Raw genomic sequence first — 22391 nt, 5'->3', positions numbered from 1 at the left:
CAAGTGCTGATTCCTCTTCAGAAACCATGCTCAATTATTCATTAGTGAATTCTCGTATTTGCTCATGGATTTCCATAATCACTTCCAATCACTTAGCCAGAGCCACTGCGAACCTGGAGTGCTCCATTAAGGCTAGATTTGGATGAGGGGGATTGGCCTGACCACAGCATACAAAGGCTCTTTTGTTTGATTAATATGGAGATTCAAGGAAGTCGGCCCGATTCTGTCATCCACTTGAAAGTCACAGACAGCCATCTCCATAAATAATGGTGATTGGTGGGCTTATTTTATGCCAGATGCAAGAAAAGCAAGAGATCCCTGAGATGGAGACCATTTGAGAACCACACATAACATACATAATATACTTTTGTTTCCTGCATGTCTGTTTATCAGTCTGCTTCTCTCTCTCTCTCTCTCTCTCTCTCTCACTCTGTTTCTTTCTCCAGGCGATGAAAGTGGTATCTAAGAAGAAGCTGATGAAGCAGTGTGGATTTCCACGTATGTTTTCCTAATTAACCTTTGTCTTCGGTCTGAATTCACTAGTATATAATAATTAAAAATATGTTGTTAATTTTCCCACAGTATTGCATTACAGTCAATATTATATACATACAACAGGGCCGTCTAAGTTGATTAAAATTTGCGTTCATCTATGAATTACATAAACAATTTATTTAAACAATGTATTTAAAACAATGGATTCAAATATTAATGATCAATTAATTAACTCCCAGCGTTAGCCAAGCAATAAAAGTGCATGAAATTTAGTATTTTTAATTTAGCTAAGTTAAACAGGTAAAGATCAAAGCAACATTCAGCATAATTTAATACTGAATAGTTTTTCTTTTCAATTTTTTTAAAATAATGAAGTCTTTGGAGTAAACTTGCAGACAGTCTTTTAAACATGGACATGTCTGTTCAGTTGTTGTTCCAGTTAATTCAGGTTATTACCTGACATTAGCTAATTATTAAACAAATAAAATTAGCCGTTAAGATTACTAGCAAGCTGGCTAATTTATGTGTTTATATTGTGTAACCCAGTAGCCATATTTGCTATGTGTTAGCGCTCAGACTTTCAGATTGTTGGCTGTTGTGTGAGCTGGAAATGACTATATTATGTGCAAATAGTATAAATGTAAATTTTGTTTAAAGTTTGTCTGACTATGCTGGTGCTCTGTGTGCAGGTCGCCCTCCTCCACGAGGCCCTAAAGCAGCTTTGGGGGAACAGCTGAAAGTGCTTGGGCCCCTTGAGAGGGTTTACCAAGAGATTGCCATCCTAAAAAAGCTGGATCACCTGAACATAGTCAAACTGGTGGAGGTAAGTCAAAGCTTTAAAAAAGGATTTTAGGAAGCAATGATCTTCAAAACAAGCAATCCTCATTGCCCAAGGGTGAAGTGCTGAAAGAAGCGCACTGATTACTAAATAAGAAGTTGAAAAAGATGCATCTTTGTGCATCCCTTTGTTTTTAAGAGAATGAATGAATGGCAGTGTGTAGTGTGAATCAGTTAGTTATTGAACTAGGAAATCTTCAGCGTGATAAATTGAGTCTTGAATGTAGAATGGAAAACTGTAGATGAGGGGAAGAGGCTCTGTCATGTTTGAGTACCCAATCACATGTAATTTAACTTTAAAGAATGAAAGAGCAAGGGGATCAATGACGGCTAAAAAGAGAGGAAAGTGGCATCTCCTGCTCTATTACTAGTTAGTAATTGGTAGTTCTGTTAGTTAATTTTATTTTTGTACATATTACTATTCCTATTGTATATTTTACTTACTTTTCTGCATGCATTAATTGTAAAAAAAACAACAAAAAAAACACAATTTGTGCATGACTGTGTTGGATTGAAGCTTCAATAATCATTGCAGGAACAATCTGAAGAGATAATAAACCTTCTCCACTGGGGATATGTTTTTTTTTTTTTCTTGTCTTCTTTTATTCACGCATGTCTTACTTGTGCATATAATCTAGTTTGTCGAGTTCTAGGTCGTACTGAGTGTCTCTTCGACATTGATATGAACACCATTGGAGCACAGCAGGGCTTCTGGGAGTTTCTGATCCACATACCATTTCTTTTTCAGGTGCTGGACGACCCAGCCGAGGACAATCTGCACATGGGTACGAATAATGTTCTTCAGCTATAAAACTGTCATCAATCACATGATTTAACTCCACACAACTCTCAAGCTATCAATGCTTTTACCATGAATTTGTCACTGATTTGGGCCTGAAATGAGGCCACTTTTCAACGTTGGATCCTGTATTTTATTGTTTCCGACTGATGGCATTTGCGTTTGAGTTACAGCAGTGTCATGAGCCATGCGTAACTCATATTACAGGGAGATATCTCTAATCTAATAATTTTGCAAAACACAGCACACCAGATAGAATGGAGGACTCCATAGTCTGACGATGGTCTGACTCACGGAAAGTGATATGATTAGCTGCTGACGAGCTGCAGTTGTCTTGTTATGGCGTGCACATTCATGATGCATTTACACCAGCTAATAAAAATGTAGATGTATAATGTAAATGTATAATGGAGATTATACCACAGCACTGCTGAATTCTTTATACTGATTCATTTTCTGTAACAGCTGGCCTGACAGTAGTACTGACTATAAGCCAAAGCATACGTTACGTTAGTATTAATGCACTTGTTCTAATTTGTTATTGTTTCTATAGTAACAAATCATCCCAACCACATCATCTACATCATCTACATCATCTACGGCTGATAATAAAGGGTTTAAAATAATGTTATTTCACAAAAAAATACCCTACATTCGTTGATGTGGTGAAGCCTTCTATTTTTTTAACATTGATGGAAGGAGTCTCCAGTTTCAGTGCTTTGTAACAGTCAGTAAGTTTTACGCCACAGGACTTTGCGCTTTCTGGTTGCTTGGTAACATGACAAGCCGGTGAGGGAATGACTGTTTGTAACTTCTGTAATGTAATGTAATGTAACATGGGCATTCCACAACATTCAGTGTATCTGTAAACAGTTAAAAAGCATGACGTTTATTAATAAATGAAAAATTGTAAATGTTGGTAAATTGCTGTGGTATAAGAGGAATAAAACACTTTGGGACATTTATCACACCAGACATTTTCTTATACATCCCTTCTTATACATTCTGTGGAAAAAAGCCATCGTGTTTGTATTTTGTATGCAATACAAGAGGTCTGTAATGTTTAGCTGTGTTTCTCTCTCTCTCTCTCTCTCTCTCTCTCTCTCTCTCTCTCTCTCTCTCTGGCTGCAGTGTTTGAGCTAATGCAGAAAGGGTGAGTACTCTGTGCCTCCTCTCCTCTCCTGTAATTGAAGTCTTGGTGTGTTTCTCTTTCCATCGCTCCATCCCTCCATTTATGCCTGTCCTCTCTGACATATTTGTCATTACTCAGCTCAGTCATTCTGCCTCTATTTTCCTTTCTGCTCCACATTTTTGAAGTACTTTCTTTTTTATTTGATGGTTATTGACATTAACAGTCTTTCCAGCCTTTAAACATTTTGCATATGTGAATCTGGAGTGATTGACAGTTGTGCAGGTGTTTTGAACTCTCTGATATTAACTGACACCCCTGGAAGCCCCGCCCCTTCTTCTGAAATTAGTAAAAAATATTTCTGATGCTCTCATCTCTTCTTGATTTTCCGGCTTGAGAGATTCAAAAGCTGTGGCGCTCCGTGTTTGACTTAGTGAACTTTAGACAGATATGAAGTCAACATCAGTTAATTATATTTATAAGGGATACCACAGAAAACCTTCTATGGAAAATAGTCAGATGTTTTTATTGCTGAAAGAGAAAAAGGCTGATTGAAAAAAAGCTTAAAATAGGCTTACAAAGAAGTGTCAAATCTACAAAAGTCCAGAAAGGCCATATGTTATTTATTTATTTATTTTTTGTGATCTCAAGATAACAAAGTTGTTTTCTCAAGATCACAGCTTATTTTTCTAATGATTTTTCTAATATTAAGTAAAACTTATTTTTATCATATGTTGACTTATTTTTATCGTATGTTGAACTTAACAGAAAGTAGCTGGTACAGTGGTAGAGTTGTAGTCTTACAACCCTGAGGTTGTGGGTTTGATACTGAGCTTGGGTGACTAGTTGGTGTTCAACTGTGTTTTTCTCAAAAGTCGTGATCTCCAGAAAACAACATTCGTTACACAAGAAACCACAAGAAAACTCGACCACAAGAAAAATGAGTAGTGATCTCGAATAAACAACTTCTGTTATTTTGAGATAAAAAAAAAAGAAATAATGCAAGGCCTTTCTGGACTTCTGTACAAATTTATGGTAATGATAATTAAAAAGTGATTAAAATGCTGTTTGGTGTCCTATGTTGGACAGCACAAATGCGTCAAGCACAATGCAGTGGAAACTGGAATGCACATGTACTGCATATTCAGGGTTTTACGGTAACCACCAGGCATTTGGGGTTGACAGAGTCATGTATATTTTCTGTGACCCTAAATTAGAGTGAGTTTGGTTTTAATCTTTGATATGTCACATCACCATTATGCGTGACTTGTGATAGCATTTTAATGTCCGTCAACCCATGAAGCATCACAACACAACCTTATTTCAGCAAAACTGTCACTTGGGATGGATGGATGTTATGTCAATCTGACATTAAAATGGACTTAAACAGTTAAATATGCCTATTGAAATAAGCCATGATAAATATTTAAGGAGCTTTCTGTCACTTGTAATGAAGTCTTTATGCAGGTGTCATGTAGCCCTATAAACACTACCCTTAAGTACATTATAGAAAGCGTAACCATTTTAAAGCCATTTAAATGTCGTCCCCATTTTGCAGTATGTGAAATGTAACTGCACTTTTGTCCAAGTTGCAGTTTTAAAGGGCACGCAGTATCCCAGTTTGCCATATGAGTCTATTCTTTTTCAAATGTGACATTTTGTCATAATTGAAAGCCACCTTTACCAGCCTAATCGGCTACACTATGCTGCAAAGGGAAAGCGTATTATTCAATCTTGCTCGGCTTTGTGCATCTCTCTTCCACAAAAGGGCCAAGATTAGAGTTTTTTTGGTTCTTTTTGTTTTGCATAATTACAAAATGGACCATTACCACCACAACTAGCTGAATTAGTTTGGCCTTTGGGCAGCACGAGGCTGTAGCATATGAATGGGATGGTAATGCATGTGGGGTGAGATTTGTGAGTCACTTTTATATAACTCTTTGTTTGATATAACTCTTTGTTTTGTAATTCAGATACAAGCGGAATTTTTTTTTGGAAAATTTGGAGGCTTTTTGAATTTTTTTTAATTTCTTTATTTATTTGCATTGGATGACATATAACGACATGTTCCTTCCCAGTCATGTTCCTGTTAAAGAAATATTTAATGACATACAATAGAGGACATAAAAGAAATTCCATCTCTAATGGGTGGACATTAAGCACTAACTAATACAAGTATTGCAATGTTCAACGTACAATGTTCATACAGTGTTCTCCTCCTTTAAAAGTGAATTTAAAGGTGCAGTCTGTAATTTTTAAGCTACAATAATCATATAATTTAAAAAATTTTAACTTAAATTTTCTTTTCACAAAGATTGCGAAAGATTCCTCATTGTCATATAATCAGGCTAGTTTGAGTCTTCTGTTTGTTTTTTTCTGGCCCTGAAATTAGCCTCACCTCCAGAACAAAGCTAATCTGAAGTTAAGAGGCATATTTAGTTTAAATCGAGTGGTTGGGATGGAGGAGTGGAAGTGAGAGCCTTGTCCGTGTTTTTATTGCTATTGCGTTTTGAGTCACAGGCATCAGAGGGCTCTAAAGTTAAAAACTGCTCCTTTAAACCTCTCCATGTAATGAGACTCTTCAGCCTTTAGACCTCTTGAACCCTCATTCACACAGTTCTCTCTATATCTTTTACTTTTTTTCAGCCCAGTGATGGAGGTGCCTACAGACAACCCTTTAACTGAGGAGCAGGCGCGTCTCTACTTCAGAGATATTGTCCTGGGCATCGAGTACTGTGAGTTACCCTCTGGGAATTTCTGTGAGAGACAGACTATTCAAAAACCCTACACAGTGCACAGATCTGTTTGTAATAAGGAGCTCTGAGAGTTTTGCTGTACGAGGAGACTCATCATCATTTCTTCTTGGAATGTGTTTGAGTGTTTACACCACACAATTTCGCTTCCAATTAATAATAATCTCATAACTGAGTGCAGATTTCAAGTCTTAATATGGAATGTTAGCCTGTTTGAAATGCAGTGTCCATCCTAATAAGAATGTGTACATATTTTTTATGGAGGCATCTTGGTTGGTTTGCTTTATGAAGATTTGGGTTAGAAAAACAATGCCTTAAGAGTCACTGGCTCACTAGCCTTTCCTCGACTTTTCCGTGGACAGTTTTAGTCATTGTCCCTTATGTAAAGGTGAAGTCCTCTGGGAACTGTAACTCGAGACACTTTTCCATGTTTGTTGTTTTGGTGTCATGGTACATCAAAGTGTCCATTTTAACTAATGAGGGACGAGATTGAGTAAAAACGGTGATCTTCACTGACCTTTTGGTTAGCGGTATATATAGGAACAAGATCATAAATCACAAATAAATACCTCTTCTCCTCTTCTCCACCAAGAATCGCTGTGTGTCGCTGAGGTTGAGAGTAGAATTCATTCTCATACCTTGTTTGGTAACACTCACAGCCAGAGAATCCACAGGCATGATCGTAGTATCAGTCACATATTTGAGGCAGTGTGAGTTCTCTCTTTTCCCGTTAGGCCCATATGACAAATTCTAAATGGCTTTCCTTTGAGTGCAGATTAGTTTGATCTGACAGACAGCTCTGATCTGCCAGAGGCAGCACTGCTAAAATTTTCATTTTAACTTGGGCATAAGCAAATTGGAATGGCTTTAAAAAAAAAAAAAAAAAAGCCTTCCCTATTAAGGGAAAAAAAAACCCTTAATAGTGCATCGTAATATTTTTTATGATGCAATGTAATATTTTTTTGCTTGGCCAAATTGGAAAAGGTGTTGCATCGAAAATACTTACTAAATACTACGTGTAAATTATTTAGCTAAATGAATTCATTCATTAATTCATTAGAGTAAAATGATGGATAACACAAATCACTGGGTAACATTATATTTAGAAAGTCAGGTTTAGAAATTCTACAAACAGTCATCAAACCATCTTTAGACTCTTAACAAGCTGTCGTGAATCAGCTTGACTCTCAACAAGAGGAGCAAACAGTTTATGGCTGTTGATAAAGGTACAGAGGTGCCCACATCTGCAGTTTGTCCATAGCATTAATAGTTTTTGACCATTTGCTATGATGATACAGGAGACACCTTAGAACGACAATTTTCTGCTTTTACGCTTGATCAAACATGAATAAAATTCGGTATTATAAAAGCCACTTCACTGAAGGGAAATGGATGTGGGATGTGAAAGATGCATTTGTTTCTGATAGCAGTTAACCTTTGCTTTGCACTGACGTGTCTAGGTGAACACTGACCTGTGAATTTGTGAACCTAAGACTGTAAGCCAACAGAAAAAAAAAAACAAGCAGGCATGAATGTTGTCTGTTTGGTCACCAAAAAATGGAGGAGCTGCAAATTATTATCAGTTATAAGTAGCAGTCACATTTTTTTTATATTGTAGTAAAATGATCTACAATTAAGTCAGTTTATCAACACTAAATATCTTTTATTACAGTTGTAGACAGTTTATTGTTATGTGCAACCTGGACAAGAACTGGACTGCAGAGTGGACATGCACTTATGTTAATTTTGTAACAGTTGTATAAAGTAGGCTTATACACTCGGCTTATACACTAGGTGAATCAGCTTTCACCTAGCTAAGTGATTTGGCATGTGAAGGATCCATATCAATGATAGTTACAAAAATATTCAATCTCAGTTTTTAACAAAGCCACACATTTTTTTACTGTTCTTTTCTTTTGGCAAGTCAAATAGAGCATCTACTTTAATCACGAGAGGTCATTTTAAAACAATCGGTTCGAGACAGACTTGTTTTAGCTTTAATTCAGTATATCAGAATTCCAATGGGTCAAAAAATTTACATACACCAAGTTGACTGTCTCTTTGAACAGTCTGGAAGATTCCAGAAATTAATGTAATGAATTTAGAAGCTTCTGATTGGCCAATTGTCATAATTAGGAGTTAATTGTGGGTAAAATGGCTGTAAAATGGTTTAGAGCTTTAGAGCTAGTGCCTGTTTGCCCTTGACACCATGGGAACATCCAAGCAGAAAACAATTTGTGGACCTTCACATGTCCAGTTCCCCCTTTAGAATGAGAATTTCCAAACAACATTCCAGGGATAAATGAACCTTTGTCCAACTGAACTCCAAGACAACAACAAAGAAACTGGTGAAGGAGTTGGAGGCATCGGGTACCAAAGTATATACATCCACTATTAAGAGAATCCTGAAAGGCTGCTGTGCAAGGAAGAAGCCTCTACACCAAGACCTGCGAAAAAAAGCCAGACTGACATTTGCAGGTGATCACCAGCCTTTTGGAGGAGTGTTCCTTTGCTCGATGAAACAAAAATGGAACTGTTTGGCCACAATGATTAGAACTAAGGGGAGAAAAAAGGGTCAGGCTTTTAATCCGAAGAACACCAACCAAACTATGAAGCATGGGGGTGGTAGCATCATGTTATGGGGTCTTTTGCTGGGAAAAAAAAAAAAAAAAGTGGTGCACTTCAGAAAATACTGTACTGTAATTAGATGTACATCAAGGGTATTGGTACAGGATAGTTTTGGTGACTTTTATCAAGATTTCAGCTGTAAAGCTCACTTTGGTGCAATATCGGTTTATGTAATGAAACCGTTCCCATTGACTTGAGTTATGAAGATTTGAATATTGTAGTCTTGTTTTCAATAGCTTGTGATAGCAGCTACATGATCAAGAATAAGAATTTGAGTGACATTTTCACATTATCTGAGCTGATGTTGCCGTCTTCACCTGGGTTTTTGGTAAATTGGCGTCATTGCTTGAAACGGTTTTGTTGACGTTCCTGTGATGCTCTTAGAACTTGATGGAAACTGACCTCGAGTTGCTGTAGGGTTACTCCACTGTGCCGGTGCTCCACTGCATCATTATTGTGTTTCTCAGCATGTCTGCATTATGATAGCCTAAAAACTCTGAGATGTCCACAGGCTGCCTGTTTGACTCGATTACTCGGCTCTTCCCATCTCTCCTCTCTGTGGGAAGTTTAATGCTTCTCCTGGCCAGGATTGCACAATGCTCACAATGCTCTCATTGCTCTCTGCTCTGAGATCAGCTGCTCGTGCCTGCTATCTGCTGAAAGCCCATGTCTCGTTGTGCACAGTGTGTTTAAAAGTGTGTACCTGTTTCCCACAGGTGCATGTTGTATATTGATACAAGCTTCCTGCTGCTCATAAATACCGTGTCGTTTTACATTTCCATGTCATGCAAGAGATCGATATCTGTTACATGACTTGATCTTCTCTCATGCCCCAGTTCTCTATGTGTGATTTCTCACGGCTGATTTTAGGGCAGCTGTGTGACCGTGTTGGAGGGATCCGCCTTTAATGAAGCCCAAACACTGAGGCAATATGGTCTCTCTGTTTTCATTAGCTCTGTGTGATGCACCCCAGGGAATATAGTGAACGTACAGCGAATGAATAGGGCTGTGTGTTTTCTTCAGCTTAGCCATGGTCTGTAATCTGCACAACGGGATAGCGGTGCTCAGATTGCCTTTTTATCATTTTTATATTTGTTATCTTTTAATCTGTATACTTTCATAATACATTTTTCACTCAGAATTTGGAGCTGGTCAAATAAACGGCTCCACGGTGCAATATTGATGCTGTTTTCAATTGTCATTGCTTTTTTTTCCCCCCAATAATCCTCCTAATCCTCCCCCTTCATGGGGAGTTGTTTTCCATTGTAAAGCTCTCACAGAAAGGAATAGTTATTTTCAGGGGTGAGTGTGAAAACGTTAGTAGTGTGTCATCAGCATCATTTAGTTTTGCTAAGTGCTGCTAGTGCCATATTTGAAAAAAGCTGTGAAAAATTGTGGTTTCACTGATATATTTATGTACCATATACAACAATTAATTTGAAACCAAGAAGAGAAGGAAGCAGGAAATGACTTCAAATATAGATCTTATATCATCCATATATTGCACATTGTATCTGACTGATACAAATCACTGACACTGGAGACTCCTTCCCAAAATGCTAAATAAATGTCTCTCACAGAAAGCTTCAACATATCAGCAATTACATTTTTTAAAAAAAATCTGTTTATCTGATGTGAGAATGAGCACGTTAATAAAAACCTGTGATTTGCCTTGCAGCTACAACTACAACCAGAGCTACTGTATACAATTATAAATACAGTTATAACTTGTGATAACAATATCATATTGTCATATACAGGCTTTGACTAGCATATACAAGCTAGAGGTTTTAGGCTGCTTCCTGAAATTCTTGATTTACTGCCTCTGATCTCAGGGGTGTTAGCTCTTGCCAAATCAGCAACCAACAAAAGCGACATTTTGCTGAAGGACACTTGATTGATCTGCCATCAGCTTATTTTTGATTGCCCACTTCATACAGGACTTCATTACTCATCCAATCAGCTCTACTGTGTGCTCATGTGAATGGGTTGTTGACCTTGTCGACCTCTCAAGTGACCCTCAGAATCATCCAATGTACCCTCTGTAGAACACATGGCATAATCATGTTATGTAACACTTTGCAATGCTATTTTGTAATTATCTAATTGCACCCATACTGCGTTACAAACAAATCTATAATAAGTGTCTGTTTTCTCTGCTTTTCCTCTCTTCCTCAGTGCACTATCAGAAGATTGTCCACCGGGACATCAAGCCGTCGAATCTGTTGCTTGGAGATGACGGTCATGTGAAGATTGCTGATTTTGGTGTTAGTAACCAGTTCGAGGGTAACGATGCCTTGCTCTCCAGCACAGCAGGGACGCCGGCTTTCATGGCCCCAGAGACTCTGTCTGACAACCGCAAGAGCTTCAGCGGAAAGGTAAACACCTTGGCTGTGTATTAATGTTCCTATTACAGCAAAGCACTGCCATCCACTATCCTTGGAAAGACCTGGGAAGGGTTTTTTTATGTTGGGGTGCTGAAATTTTAAGCAGCACACACATGACACATACACTAATACTAAATGACACTATTTTTCTTTTCATTTTACTCAATATTTTTTGATCATGATTTCTTCAACCCGCAATGACTAGTGGATACATGATACTGACAATGCATTTGCTATAACAGCACTTGTGACATTGATACAAGACACAGGAATGATAGAGCACCAAGCCAGGTTTTAATTTTAAACAACAATTTCAAGTGCAGTAAATATACCACTTTATAGCACAATGCTGTTGAGTTCTTGTTTCTGATTGGTCAGAAGGTGTCGATTAATCTTCTATAATAGCAGCTCTGACAGTAGTGCCGACTCTAATTCAAATGCGTAATATAATGTAAAATACGTCTTCAGTGTTAACACTGCGTAACATAACATAACATGACACTTTATTTTCCTTTTACAAATGACGTGTCTAACGTGTCTAACGTTTACTGTCTAGTAATTACAGTCGTTTTGTTACTGTCTAACTATAATTACCATTAACATTATTTGTAAAGTGGTAATTTTGACACTTCTTTGTAAGCCAATTTACTCTTTGTCTTTTTCGGTCAAAATCTTTGCCTTTCTTTTCTATTTTTGACCATTTTTGGCTGAACATTTTATTTGGCATCCCTGCCATATCCATCCATCCATTTTTTGTACTGCTTATATCCTACAAAGGGTCATGGGGAGCCTGGAGCCTATCCCTGGTTACTCGGGGCACAAGGCAGGGGACACCCTGGACGGGGTGCCAACCCATCACAGGGCACAATCGCACACACACTTGTACACCCATTCCCACACTACAGGCAATTTGGAAATGCCAATTAGCCTACAAACACGTCTTTGGACTGGGGAGGAAACCCCCAAAGCATGGGGAGAGCATGTAAACTCCATGCACAGAGGGCGGAGGTGGGATTCGAACCCCCAACCCCGGAGGTGCATCTTTCAAGCACCGCAGGTACCGGCGAAAAAATATTACTAATGTGAAATGGGGAAGAGGCGGGGCTTCCAGGGAGTGTTAGTTAATATCGGAGAGTTCAGAACACCTGCCCAAATATTGATTGGCTTCTCTACTCTTTATGTTACAGAAAAAGAAGTTTTTATGGCATATTTATTTCAGTGTAGTTTCCCACTCTTCACAAAGGCGCAAAACAGAATAAGACCCCTGTTGCACTGTAATGACTATTATATAGCTCACATGCATGATTTTGCCTCCAACTGTTGTCATACTATTTTTATCTTTACCATGCCGACAGCAGTTTGAAAGTCATGTATGTGTACTATATAATAGTCATTACAGTACAACGGGGGGTCTTGATGTGTTTTGCGCCATTATGAAATGTACTCTGTGTGGGCTATAAATGAACATCAACCACAAAATGACACTGACGAATGTGATAGGCTAATGGAGATTTTGGAAATATTTCAATAAAATATAAAATGAACACACAAACTCAAGTCAACAACACATAAGTCTGTGCTGTGCTCATAACACTCAATTAAGCAATGAAACAATTCTGTAAGGCACTTTCCCCAAGCCCCTGAGCTGTCCTGTGACTAGCATGCAAGGGCTTTTCTGTATGTGCATGCAAGCCTAGTGCAAAAGTGTAACCTAGCTGCAAGCTGAGAAGTGTATCACTGCACATGTTCAGAGATAAGCCTCTGATATATAGGAAGGAGTCAATACTGCCTTTGGGCTTATAATGAGTTTGTGCTGTCTGCTAGCAGTTAAGAGTATGGATCTGTTGGAGAAAATTCCAGTGGCTTGCTCAGTGTCACGTCACGCATACTGATGAAAACGGCGATATCCACTGCACTGCAGATTTAGTGATAAACTCCATATTGGGTTTATTATATATTTCCTATATACTGCATGCTTGCCTCTTGAGTGTGTGTGTGTGTGTGTGTGTGTGTGTGTGTGTGTTTTTTTGTGTGTGTGTGTGTGTTGGTATGTGTGTGGGTGTGTCTTTTACACCCACATTCTCTTTGTTCTGAAAAATAGACTGCAGCCTACGTTTAAAAGGTCACCATGTTTGTACACAAGCTCGTGTACATTTCACAGTGACAGCATGACAGCCTTGTGAGGTCACATGATCCATGCTGGCGCTTTAAAGCTGGAATTTTGGGCATGTCTCTGCCTCCAGTGTAAATATAGAGAGTTTTCTATATTATACAGTAGAACTCCATATTAGAGACTCACTTTAGATAGCTGACAATGTCATTATAATGTGAACATACTCCCAGAAACTGTAGATATAACAAAAATATCCTATTTTCCTGTTGATATTAGGGGAGCGAGTCTCCCTCTTTCAGATGATATGATTCACATATTCACGTATCATATACTATTTATCACGATACATAGTATATGATATGGCACATAAACAATAAACGAAACAGTACGATCTGATTCAGTGCTGAAATGATTCAGTACAGACCTATTTCAATATGATTGAGTTTTCCACAATGGGAAAGTCTTCAGAACGCAGTAGGTTAAGCTTTCTCAATAAGATGTCAAGCTGACATGAAGAGAGAGAAAAAAAAAGAGTGGCTGGTAAAGGAATGCCTGTTTATAGCAGCTATAAAATAAGTGATGAGAGGAACTAACTTCCTAACTAACTTCGTATCCTGGGTGTATTTGTTTATGGCAGTATTGGATACAGTAGTGCTTTTGTCAAGATTTCCTGCTTCCTCTCTCTGTCTCTCTCTCTCTCTCTCTCTCACACACACACACACACATGCACATGCACATGCTTGTACAATTTGGGGAATGTACATTGATTGTTGTGTGCATTGATTTTTGACTGCAATATCGTTTTTTTTCACCATTTTTCTTTTCACTTTGAACCGTGACTAGACTTGTAAATCAATGTGGCCATACCGTAGACTACTGGACCAATTTTATGCTTCAAATCTTTACATCCCTAGTGAAAATGCCCAATTCAAGTGTGTCAAGTGTAGGTATGTGTGTAAAAGTCTAAGTTAGCTAGCCAGTTTTCTTTGCAGACCCTAACTAGCAATGTTATCTTGCAAGTTTTATTTATGCTTATTCATTTAAGCAAGTATAGTGACTCAGTGACAGTGCAAAAAGTCACTGTTTTAGTCAAGTGTAATTTACAAAACCATAGTATATTATGAACTCAGTTAGTAAGACTAGGTTTTTTTCAAATCACAATTTTTAAATGAAAAGTAAAAATGAACAAGTGTAGTTAATGAGCTCATATCATAATGTCTTTGCCAAATTCCACTAGCTAGTTCTCTGCTGCAGGACAGCTACCAGCCAGGTAGATTAAGGACTAACACCTGCTTTCTTCATAATATGTGCAGCTCTGCCACCGCATCTTTTCAAGCTGCTTATACAACATCACAGGACAGCCGATTGCTCTAACTGACCTCTTCCATATACATGAGCTTACAGATATCCATGCGACTAGTATTGCTCTGATTGACAGCGGCAGAGAGTAAAGCCATCCTTTCCACCTAGAGAACAGTGCAGTAATTATGCTGTCAAGCGTTTATAGCTGTTATAATTTAAGTGATAACAGGAACTAACTTTTTTGCAGACAACATTAAATGTAACTATAAAAGAATAAAATGTGCATATCGTTTTTAATAAATTAAAAAATTATAATTCTTGGTAAATTGCTGTGACATATGAGGCCATGCTCTTATAGGAAAATAATCAACAACATCCTGTATGCTTCCTTCTTGACATGGTATCAAGAGAATTGAACAGGGACATATGAGTCCCTAAAAATAGTGCAGACCAAAACTGCCATTTTGACACACAATATAGAAATCCCATTTATTCCCATTGAGTACAACAGAGATCCTGAAACCTTTTCTCGTATTTGCTAGTTTTATTTTTGTTAAATTAAACCAAATACTGAGTAAAATGTAAATCAGAATTTCCAGCTCCTCCTTTTTGCTAGTGTTTTCTGTTAACACTAGCATCACATTAGGAGTAATGTCACCACCTGACAACCTCCTACTTTTAAGGGTAACGTTATGCATTGGGAAACAGGCACTTGGGAAGTACTTGACAAGGGTACAGATAGTCCTGGATTGAGTTTATTAACCACACCGCCTGATGGAAAAGAGCTATTACTTCCAGTGAGAGTACTGGCTGATCCATTAGGTCTCAGATACACACATACACACATCCTTTCGCTACTCAACTCCAGCTAGGCTAGACTGATTTAGCTCTGCCTTCAGAGACTCGGGCAGATACTCAGTCATTCAGACAGACCCATGTGTTTGGAGGATGAAAGAGTTCAGGATAAACTGCTCCGAATGTGGACTGAATATGTGTAGGAAAAAACTCTGCAGAGAGAAAGAGAGTCTATTCTTGCATGTAGCATCTAATTCAGCGCTGTTACTAATGCAAAACAGCAAGCAGTGCACATTATGGGCCGTATTCAGATTGGGGACTTGGGTTCCGAAAGTGTCAGTAATTTTGCAGAGGAAAGTTACTCGTATTCAGAGTTGGGTTATGCACGTACTCTCTATATGTATGAATAGGAATGATATAATTATGAACATTATAAATAAATTATGTGTAGTTTACATGTCTGAGGTTTCCAGATTTATCTTGGGTGTTGGAGACAGGATTTTCAGTAGCATCTAGACCACCGCTGCCTTTAAACACAAGCACTTGCCTTTAAACCTGAAAAATGCAGACTAAAGTAGTAGATATGTGGGGTTTTTTTGTCAAATATAATGTAACATAAGCAAGAGGTTTGAAGGATAAGCTAGGTTATGTGAGACTATCGGACAGTGGTGCTGGACTTAATATTACTGATACAAGCTGTATCAAGCTGATATCACATGCAAAAAATTTTTTCAAGGTCAGGAACTCAAACTCTGGCCTACGAATGCAATTCTCTCACAACTATCTGAATAGAGCTTAAGTCTATAGTTATGTTTCAGGTATAAATACCAATGTGTGCAATTTCGGCATTAAATCCTCACTCTGTGTGCGTAATTCTGAATACAGCCCTATGTTACTGATTTCACTGAACAGAGAACGTGTGAGTTGTGTTGTGTAATGCCAGTGACTCTCCTCTGTTGCAGGCTCTTGATGTGTGGGCAATGGGAGTGACACTTTACTGCTTTGTATTTGGGAAGGTAAGACTTCAGGGAGAAGGACGATTTTTATAATGCTCAAAAGAAATAAACTGCGGGTAGTGTGTTTGATTTCTGCCCAGAATATTCCTGATTTCATCTTGGATTTATGGCTGAGGTTATGCATAATAGCCTCTCTCTTTCTCTCTCTCCCCAGTGTCCTTTTATCGATGAGTACATCCTGGCACTGCATAACAAAATCAGGAGCAAGGCTGTGGAGTTCCCCGAGATGTGAGTTTCTCTTCCTGATCTCCACCTGTTTGTAATCCATCAGAGAGACACAGAGGGACAGAGAGATGGACGATCCATGAATTCTAACTGCCCGGAGGTTGTGTGATAAAATTGAACGAGGCCTCATTAAGACTGTAGGAATATTAATCTTGGCTGTGGAGGGAGGGGTGCGGCGACGTGAATGAATAACAAAAGCCTTTATTCGTGGTAAAGTGTCTCTCTTGTCAGCACAGGCAGAGAACTAAAGAGAACAGCTGTGAGGCTTTGCCACAAGCCTCCACGTCTTCATTCGTCTCTTCATATAAACCAAGCTTTTTGAGGTCTTTCAAGCGTCAGACAGAGTGTGTGTTATGAATGTGCGGGTGTTTTTTTTTTTTTTGTTGTTGTTGTTTTTGAGAGAGAGAGACGGGGACTATCAGGAAGATTGGCAGCTTGAGTGTGTGATTGGACAGGTTGTCATAAGCTAATGAAAGCACTTTCTTGAAAGCCTCTTATACCTACACACACACACACACACACACACACACACACACACATGCTTCCTAACTGTATGCTGATTTTAAGGCACATAAGACTGCGAGTGTCCATGTGACACTACTAAGACATACTCTGTGTGGATTGTTAAAAATTTTGGTGTGAGATGCTTAAGAGGTTCTTAAAGAGGTGAATGTATTTAAAAAAATTACATTTCTAAGGGCTACAAAGCAAGGATTTATTGCATCAGTAATCAGAGCTCAGACATAACTACAGATGTATGCTCTATTCAGATGAATGAAAAGGATAAATAAATGGGATGCGCTGGATCAAGTGCTATTTTATAAGCTGACAAATAATGAAAGCTAATTAAAGGCATAACAGTGGTCCTTAAGGTCCAATTATGTAACTTAAATCATTTAAGGTACACTGTTGTAACCATGTATCACAATTATTAGCATCTCTAGAAATAACTTGTGCACAAAATGTAACTGAAGCAAATCTGGCAATAGATAGAAAAAAGTTACATGCCTAATAATGCCCATATCTACTGTTTGGGCAGTAATTATGAATTTTAATCAACCAGAGCTATAAAGAACCCACCTGGAAGAGGATGCCAGTGTGTTTTGCTTCCCCACAGTGAGGAGGATTTGTGAGGCAAAAAATTTTTCTAAATGCTACTGGAACCAGGGTTTATGCATAGATGAGATCAAGTAAAGCATTCTGACAACAAACACTCAAGGTTGGTTTGGTGTAAAAAAAAAAAATAATAAAAAAAAAAAAGAAGGCTAATAATACAGAAAAGAATCTAATCCCCAATGTTTAGTATGGTGGAGGGCCTGTGATGATGTGGAGCTGTTTTTCCTTGTTATGATATGACGGCATCATGTTCCATGAAGTCCCAGGAGTTAAAAATGTGTCACAGTCTTCTCTTGTATTTTCAACTCAAAGTAAAGACCTCTTATAAAGAGGTATTTGAAAGGACTCTTTCACTTAGATAGGTCAGCTCAATTGTTTACAATATCAAATGGCGTGATTTACAAAGATAAAATTCTTTCTTATTTAATTCGAACTCATATAATGATTGTCCTCTTATTGATAATTGTTTATTTCCTTCAGCCCAACTATCAGTGAAGACCTGAAGAATCTGATCCTGAAAATGTTGGACAAGAACCCTGACACCAGGATAACCATTCCTCAGATTAAGGTGAGCTAATGCTGGAACAAAATGGCAGATTATGGCAGATTTTGAGAAGTAGATGATTTCATTTGTGTTTATTCAGAAGGACTTTGAATTGACTGGTGTGGAAAAACATTGTGATTAGGAAACATTAGGAACTCTAGGTGAACTCCAAAATAATGGAGCATTATTATGCTGAATATGCAGTATATGCTGTGTTGGTGTTGCCTTGTAAGTGTTAATTTGCAAGTTGTAATAACATCATTTACCATCTCAGCATGTTCAGAATGCAAAGTGGAAAAAATGTGGACACTTCTATGAAAGTGTTTCTTTTGTTTGCTTTGTCAGAGCATGTAAAGCTCATAAAAGCTACTTTAACTGCACTTGTACAGTTATAGGCCTGAGTGGCTACTGGTACTTGTCTACTATAGTGAACTTCAAACATTCATGCAACATTTTGGACTGAAATTGCAGCACAGCAACAGCAGAGGACAACAGAGAGTAGCGTTAGCAACAAGCTAGCCAGCAGACAATAGCACGTAGCGTTAGCAATAAGCTAGTTGGCTAACATTAGTGATAACTCTAAGGTTGATGACTACCTTTTCAAAAGAGCGATTAGTTTGGTCAGTGTTATGGATTTAACCAAGTACTATGTCTGTATATTAACTGATCTTAACCCAATACTGCAATAAACTAAAGTAAAAGTAGAGAAGATGCACTTTACTCTCTTCACAGTGTGCACTGCCATGTTGATTTGACATCACTCCGTAAACAGGGAAGGAAATGGTAGTTGAGAAGACTACCCAAAGTTGTCAAGTTGAAATTGCAGCCCCAAATGGGAAGCTGCATATGATTGAACATTACACTAGAGCGCATCTCTCTGCATCTCTGCATAATGAGCTGCAAAGCTGTCAGATTATAACTGTGAATCAGTTTGTCTTGTAATTAGTCAGAAGTTGAGAATCTGGTTCTGTTTTAAAACTCCCATCTGCAATATTTGTATGAGAGTGTGTCGACAGTGAAGTTGCCAAAATGTGAAATGTTCCATTAAATCAGGACTCCCTGGAGTACCCCTGGAGACAATTTCAACATTTCAGTTGCAATTTCAATTGACAATGGGACAATGGGATTTATATGACTTATTTTCAAAAGCTTTTAGTATTTTTCTCATTATACAGAGATGCAAGAGATACACTCTAGTGTAATGTTCAAGCATATGCAGCTTACCATTTGATGTATTGAATGCACATAGTATTGCTGTGTTTGAGGCAAACATGCAACGTGTAATTCCCCACCTACAGCCGGTAAAAGCCACAGAAAACACCCCCTCAACTTGCAATTTCAACTCAACAACTTGGGGTAGTCTTCTCAACTACCACTTCCTTCCTTCCGGGCAAAACCACCCGCAAGTGCACAACTGGGGTTACATTTGGCTAATTTACACGTTTTCTTATAATTTGATAAGTTTCATAGCGAGGAGATTCAGATTTTTTGCTTGGATTTGAAACATTCTGATTTGATCCTTAACAGTCTTACTGACCTCCTGTACCACAGATATTTATTATACGTTTGTGCGCATTGTGCTGTTGTATTGATTTGGATTGGTAAGCTGCTCTCTGGCTAACCAGTCAACAGAAGAGGTCCCAATTATATTGCTCTGTATTGTGTTTGTGTGTGTCTATAGCTGGACCCCTGGGTCACGCAGGACGGCACCGACCCGTTACCATTAGAAGAAGAACATTGCACTGTGGTGGAGGTCACAGAAGAAGAGATTCAGAACTCTGTCAAGTTTGTTCCCAGTCTGTCTGCTGTGGTGAGTGATGCTGTAAATACACTAAAAAAAATAAACAATACAACGCCATTCTTGTGTATATTAAATACACATGACATTAATTAATAGTATCATCCCTTCAAAGACAGCACCTTAATTACACATTATGATTTCATGACCTTGATTTAGTACCTCATGGCTACAGTAAGTCATGCACACAATTAACTGTCGGTACACTGTAAAAAAATAAATAAATATATGATATGAATACAATATTATAAGATGTGCTGGATCAAGTGCTATTTTATAAGATGCTGAATATGAAAGTGGAATCCATGTTGTTAAATTAAACCAAATGTGCAGTGATTAATGTGATTATTACATGAAGAAATATATTGAACTTCATGGTGCCCGGTGCTGTGCAAAAGAGCACTTTCGCACATAATAAATAAAAATACATTTACCGTGGCAGAAGAGATGAGAGGAAGCTATCGGCAGCTTAGAAGGACAGGTCACCTGTAGCTCTGCCCGTGATCACACAGCTGCTACACGTAACTCCATATAGTGTAGATATGGTCCAACATGTACGAGTCGAGAAGAAGAAAGGGAAAGAGGTCTGTATGACAGCTGTATTTTTTTTTTTCAAATATAGCACCATTCGTCACTTTATGGTTTTGTGCAAGGTCTTGGCATGGAAGGTGTCCAGGTGATTCTCACTGCCCTTGACGATTACGAGGTTAGGAAGGAGTAGTGTATGATTTGCGATGTAGCCATGGAGAAACTGTAACACTGTCCTTATTCATTTGGAAATGTTACCATATTCAGTCTTTATTGCTTTTTTCTTCATGTGGAATTTTTTTAGTATTTTGGTGATATTTTGTTGATTTCAGGTTCTCTTATGAGCAGCCAGTTCAAAATTTTAGCAGTTGCGTAGAAACAAAACAAAAACTGTACCCGTTTAGTCATTTGTCTTTTTCATACTTCCTTTATCAAACTTTGTGTTGGGGAATAGATCCTGGTGAAGGCCATGTTGCGGAAACGCTCTTTCGGGAACCCTTTCGAGTGTCCCAGCAGGAGGGAAGAAAGGTCCATGTCCGCCCCAGGCAGCCTGCTCATGTGAGTTTACCACAGCACATACTTCTGCACTCTTTCACTACTGGCCTTGACAACCACTCAGCAACGAGTTACTATTCGAATGATCTATCAGAATCAACCTGCAGCATCCATTTGTTCCTTCACTACTAAGGATGGAATGGTATGAAAAATTTGATATGACAATTATTTCATATGTCTAACAGCGCACATACTGAAATAGAGTGTTCATTTGTGTCTGGTGTGTTTGCTCTTAAAACAGCCTTTTTTCCAGTTTTCATGAAACTCCATAGTTTTAGTTGACACTCAAACCCAAAACATACTACTTTTGAGTTCTGTGCACTGCATACAGTATAAAATGAGCACAGCAATGTTGCTAAGAACAGTTTTGCACTCAAGTCTCCATTGTTGTACAGTTAATAATTTCAGTAGTTCAATAGTTAAAATTATAATGAATTCAGAAATGACTCTGATGCTCATACCCATAAGCTCATAAGTTCTAAAAGGGAAATGACTTATAATCACACTATCCATTGTCACCCAGATGAGGATGGATTCCCTTTTGAGTCTGGTTCCTCTTAAGGTTTCTACCTCATGTTGTCTCAGGGAGTTTTTCCTTGTCACTGTCACCTCTGGCTTGCTCATTCAGGATAAATTTATAAATTGAAAATTTATATCCAGAATTTATACATTTCTGTAAAACTGCTTTGTGATAATGTTCATTACTATACACATAGAATTGAATTGTTTTTACAGCATGGGAATGACATAAGCCCCGCCCCAGTACAGCTTTACTTTTAAATATGGCAGTAACAGTAGTAATTTACTATTGTTTAAACTTCAAAATGAGCAAAATAAGAGATAATACAGCTTAAGTTCACGTTTTTGTGACATTCACTGGAAATACTCTTTAAGTCTACTGTCGGAATAAAATGTTTTTTTGATTATATCATTTATCTGTCTCCTCACATCCCTCTTTACTATTCTTCTGTTCTTTAACCAAGGACAGTCACTTCCTCTCATTTTCAAACCCCTTCTCTCCTAGGATGATTTTAAGCACCTCGCTTTGCTGTTTGAAGAGGTATACAGGAAGGCCACACTAATAACCACCCATTACCTTAACCTCAAACTGCTAACTTGCGTTTCCATAGTAGCATTCATGACATTTACCTCCGGTCTATTCTTCTTTAGCATTTCATGTTGAAAATGCGGAGTGCTCTCAGAGTCCTTTCTGAGTTCATTTCCCCTCATGGTGCCCTGCAGAAGCAATCCTGACTCACAGTGTGTCAATTATTTATGTCACTTCATTTTTTTTTTAGTGGGCTATTTTTCTAGCCAAGATTTTTTTAACGAGGCATGGGAGAAGCAGGGCTGTGAATGGATGTCTGGTGA

General features: G+C 38.1%; 1 protein-coding gene across 4 annotated transcripts in view; it reads left to right on the top strand.

The window, feature by feature from the left end:
* The window catches only part of camkk1a (calcium/calmodulin-dependent protein kinase kinase 1, alpha a), a 97396-nt gene that overhangs the window by 63278 nt on the left and 11727 nt on the right, over positions 1–22391 (top strand). For all 4 annotated transcript variants that reach the window (XM_026922133.3, XM_053230260.1, XM_034300653.2 and 1 more), the window contains 11 exons: positions 447–498; positions 1185–1318; positions 2081–2117; positions 3263–3284; positions 5907–5995; positions 10820–11019; positions 16201–16254; positions 16409–16482; positions 18076–18163; positions 19821–19949; positions 20920–21023. In XM_026922133.3, the coding sequence (XP_026777934.1) occupies positions 447–498; positions 1185–1318; positions 2081–2117; positions 3263–3284; positions 5907–5995; positions 10820–11019; positions 16201–16254; positions 16409–16482; positions 18076–18163; positions 19821–19949; positions 20920–21023 (983 nt within the window). The remainder of the gene's footprint in view (positions 1–446; positions 499–1184; positions 1319–2080; positions 2118–3262; positions 3285–5906; positions 5996–10819; positions 11020–16200; positions 16255–16408; positions 16483–18075; positions 18164–19820; positions 19950–20919; positions 21024–22391) is intronic.

The sequence above is a fragment of the Pangasianodon hypophthalmus genome, chromosome 27 (assembly GCF_027358585.1).
Source record: "Pangasianodon hypophthalmus isolate fPanHyp1 chromosome 27, fPanHyp1.pri, whole genome shotgun sequence".
NCBI classification, from domain to species: domain Eukaryota; kingdom Metazoa; phylum Chordata; class Actinopteri; order Siluriformes; family Pangasiidae; genus Pangasianodon; species Pangasianodon hypophthalmus.
The sequence above is the reverse complement of the archived record's forward strand: the minus strand, read 5'-3'. Positions and strand labels throughout refer to the sequence as shown.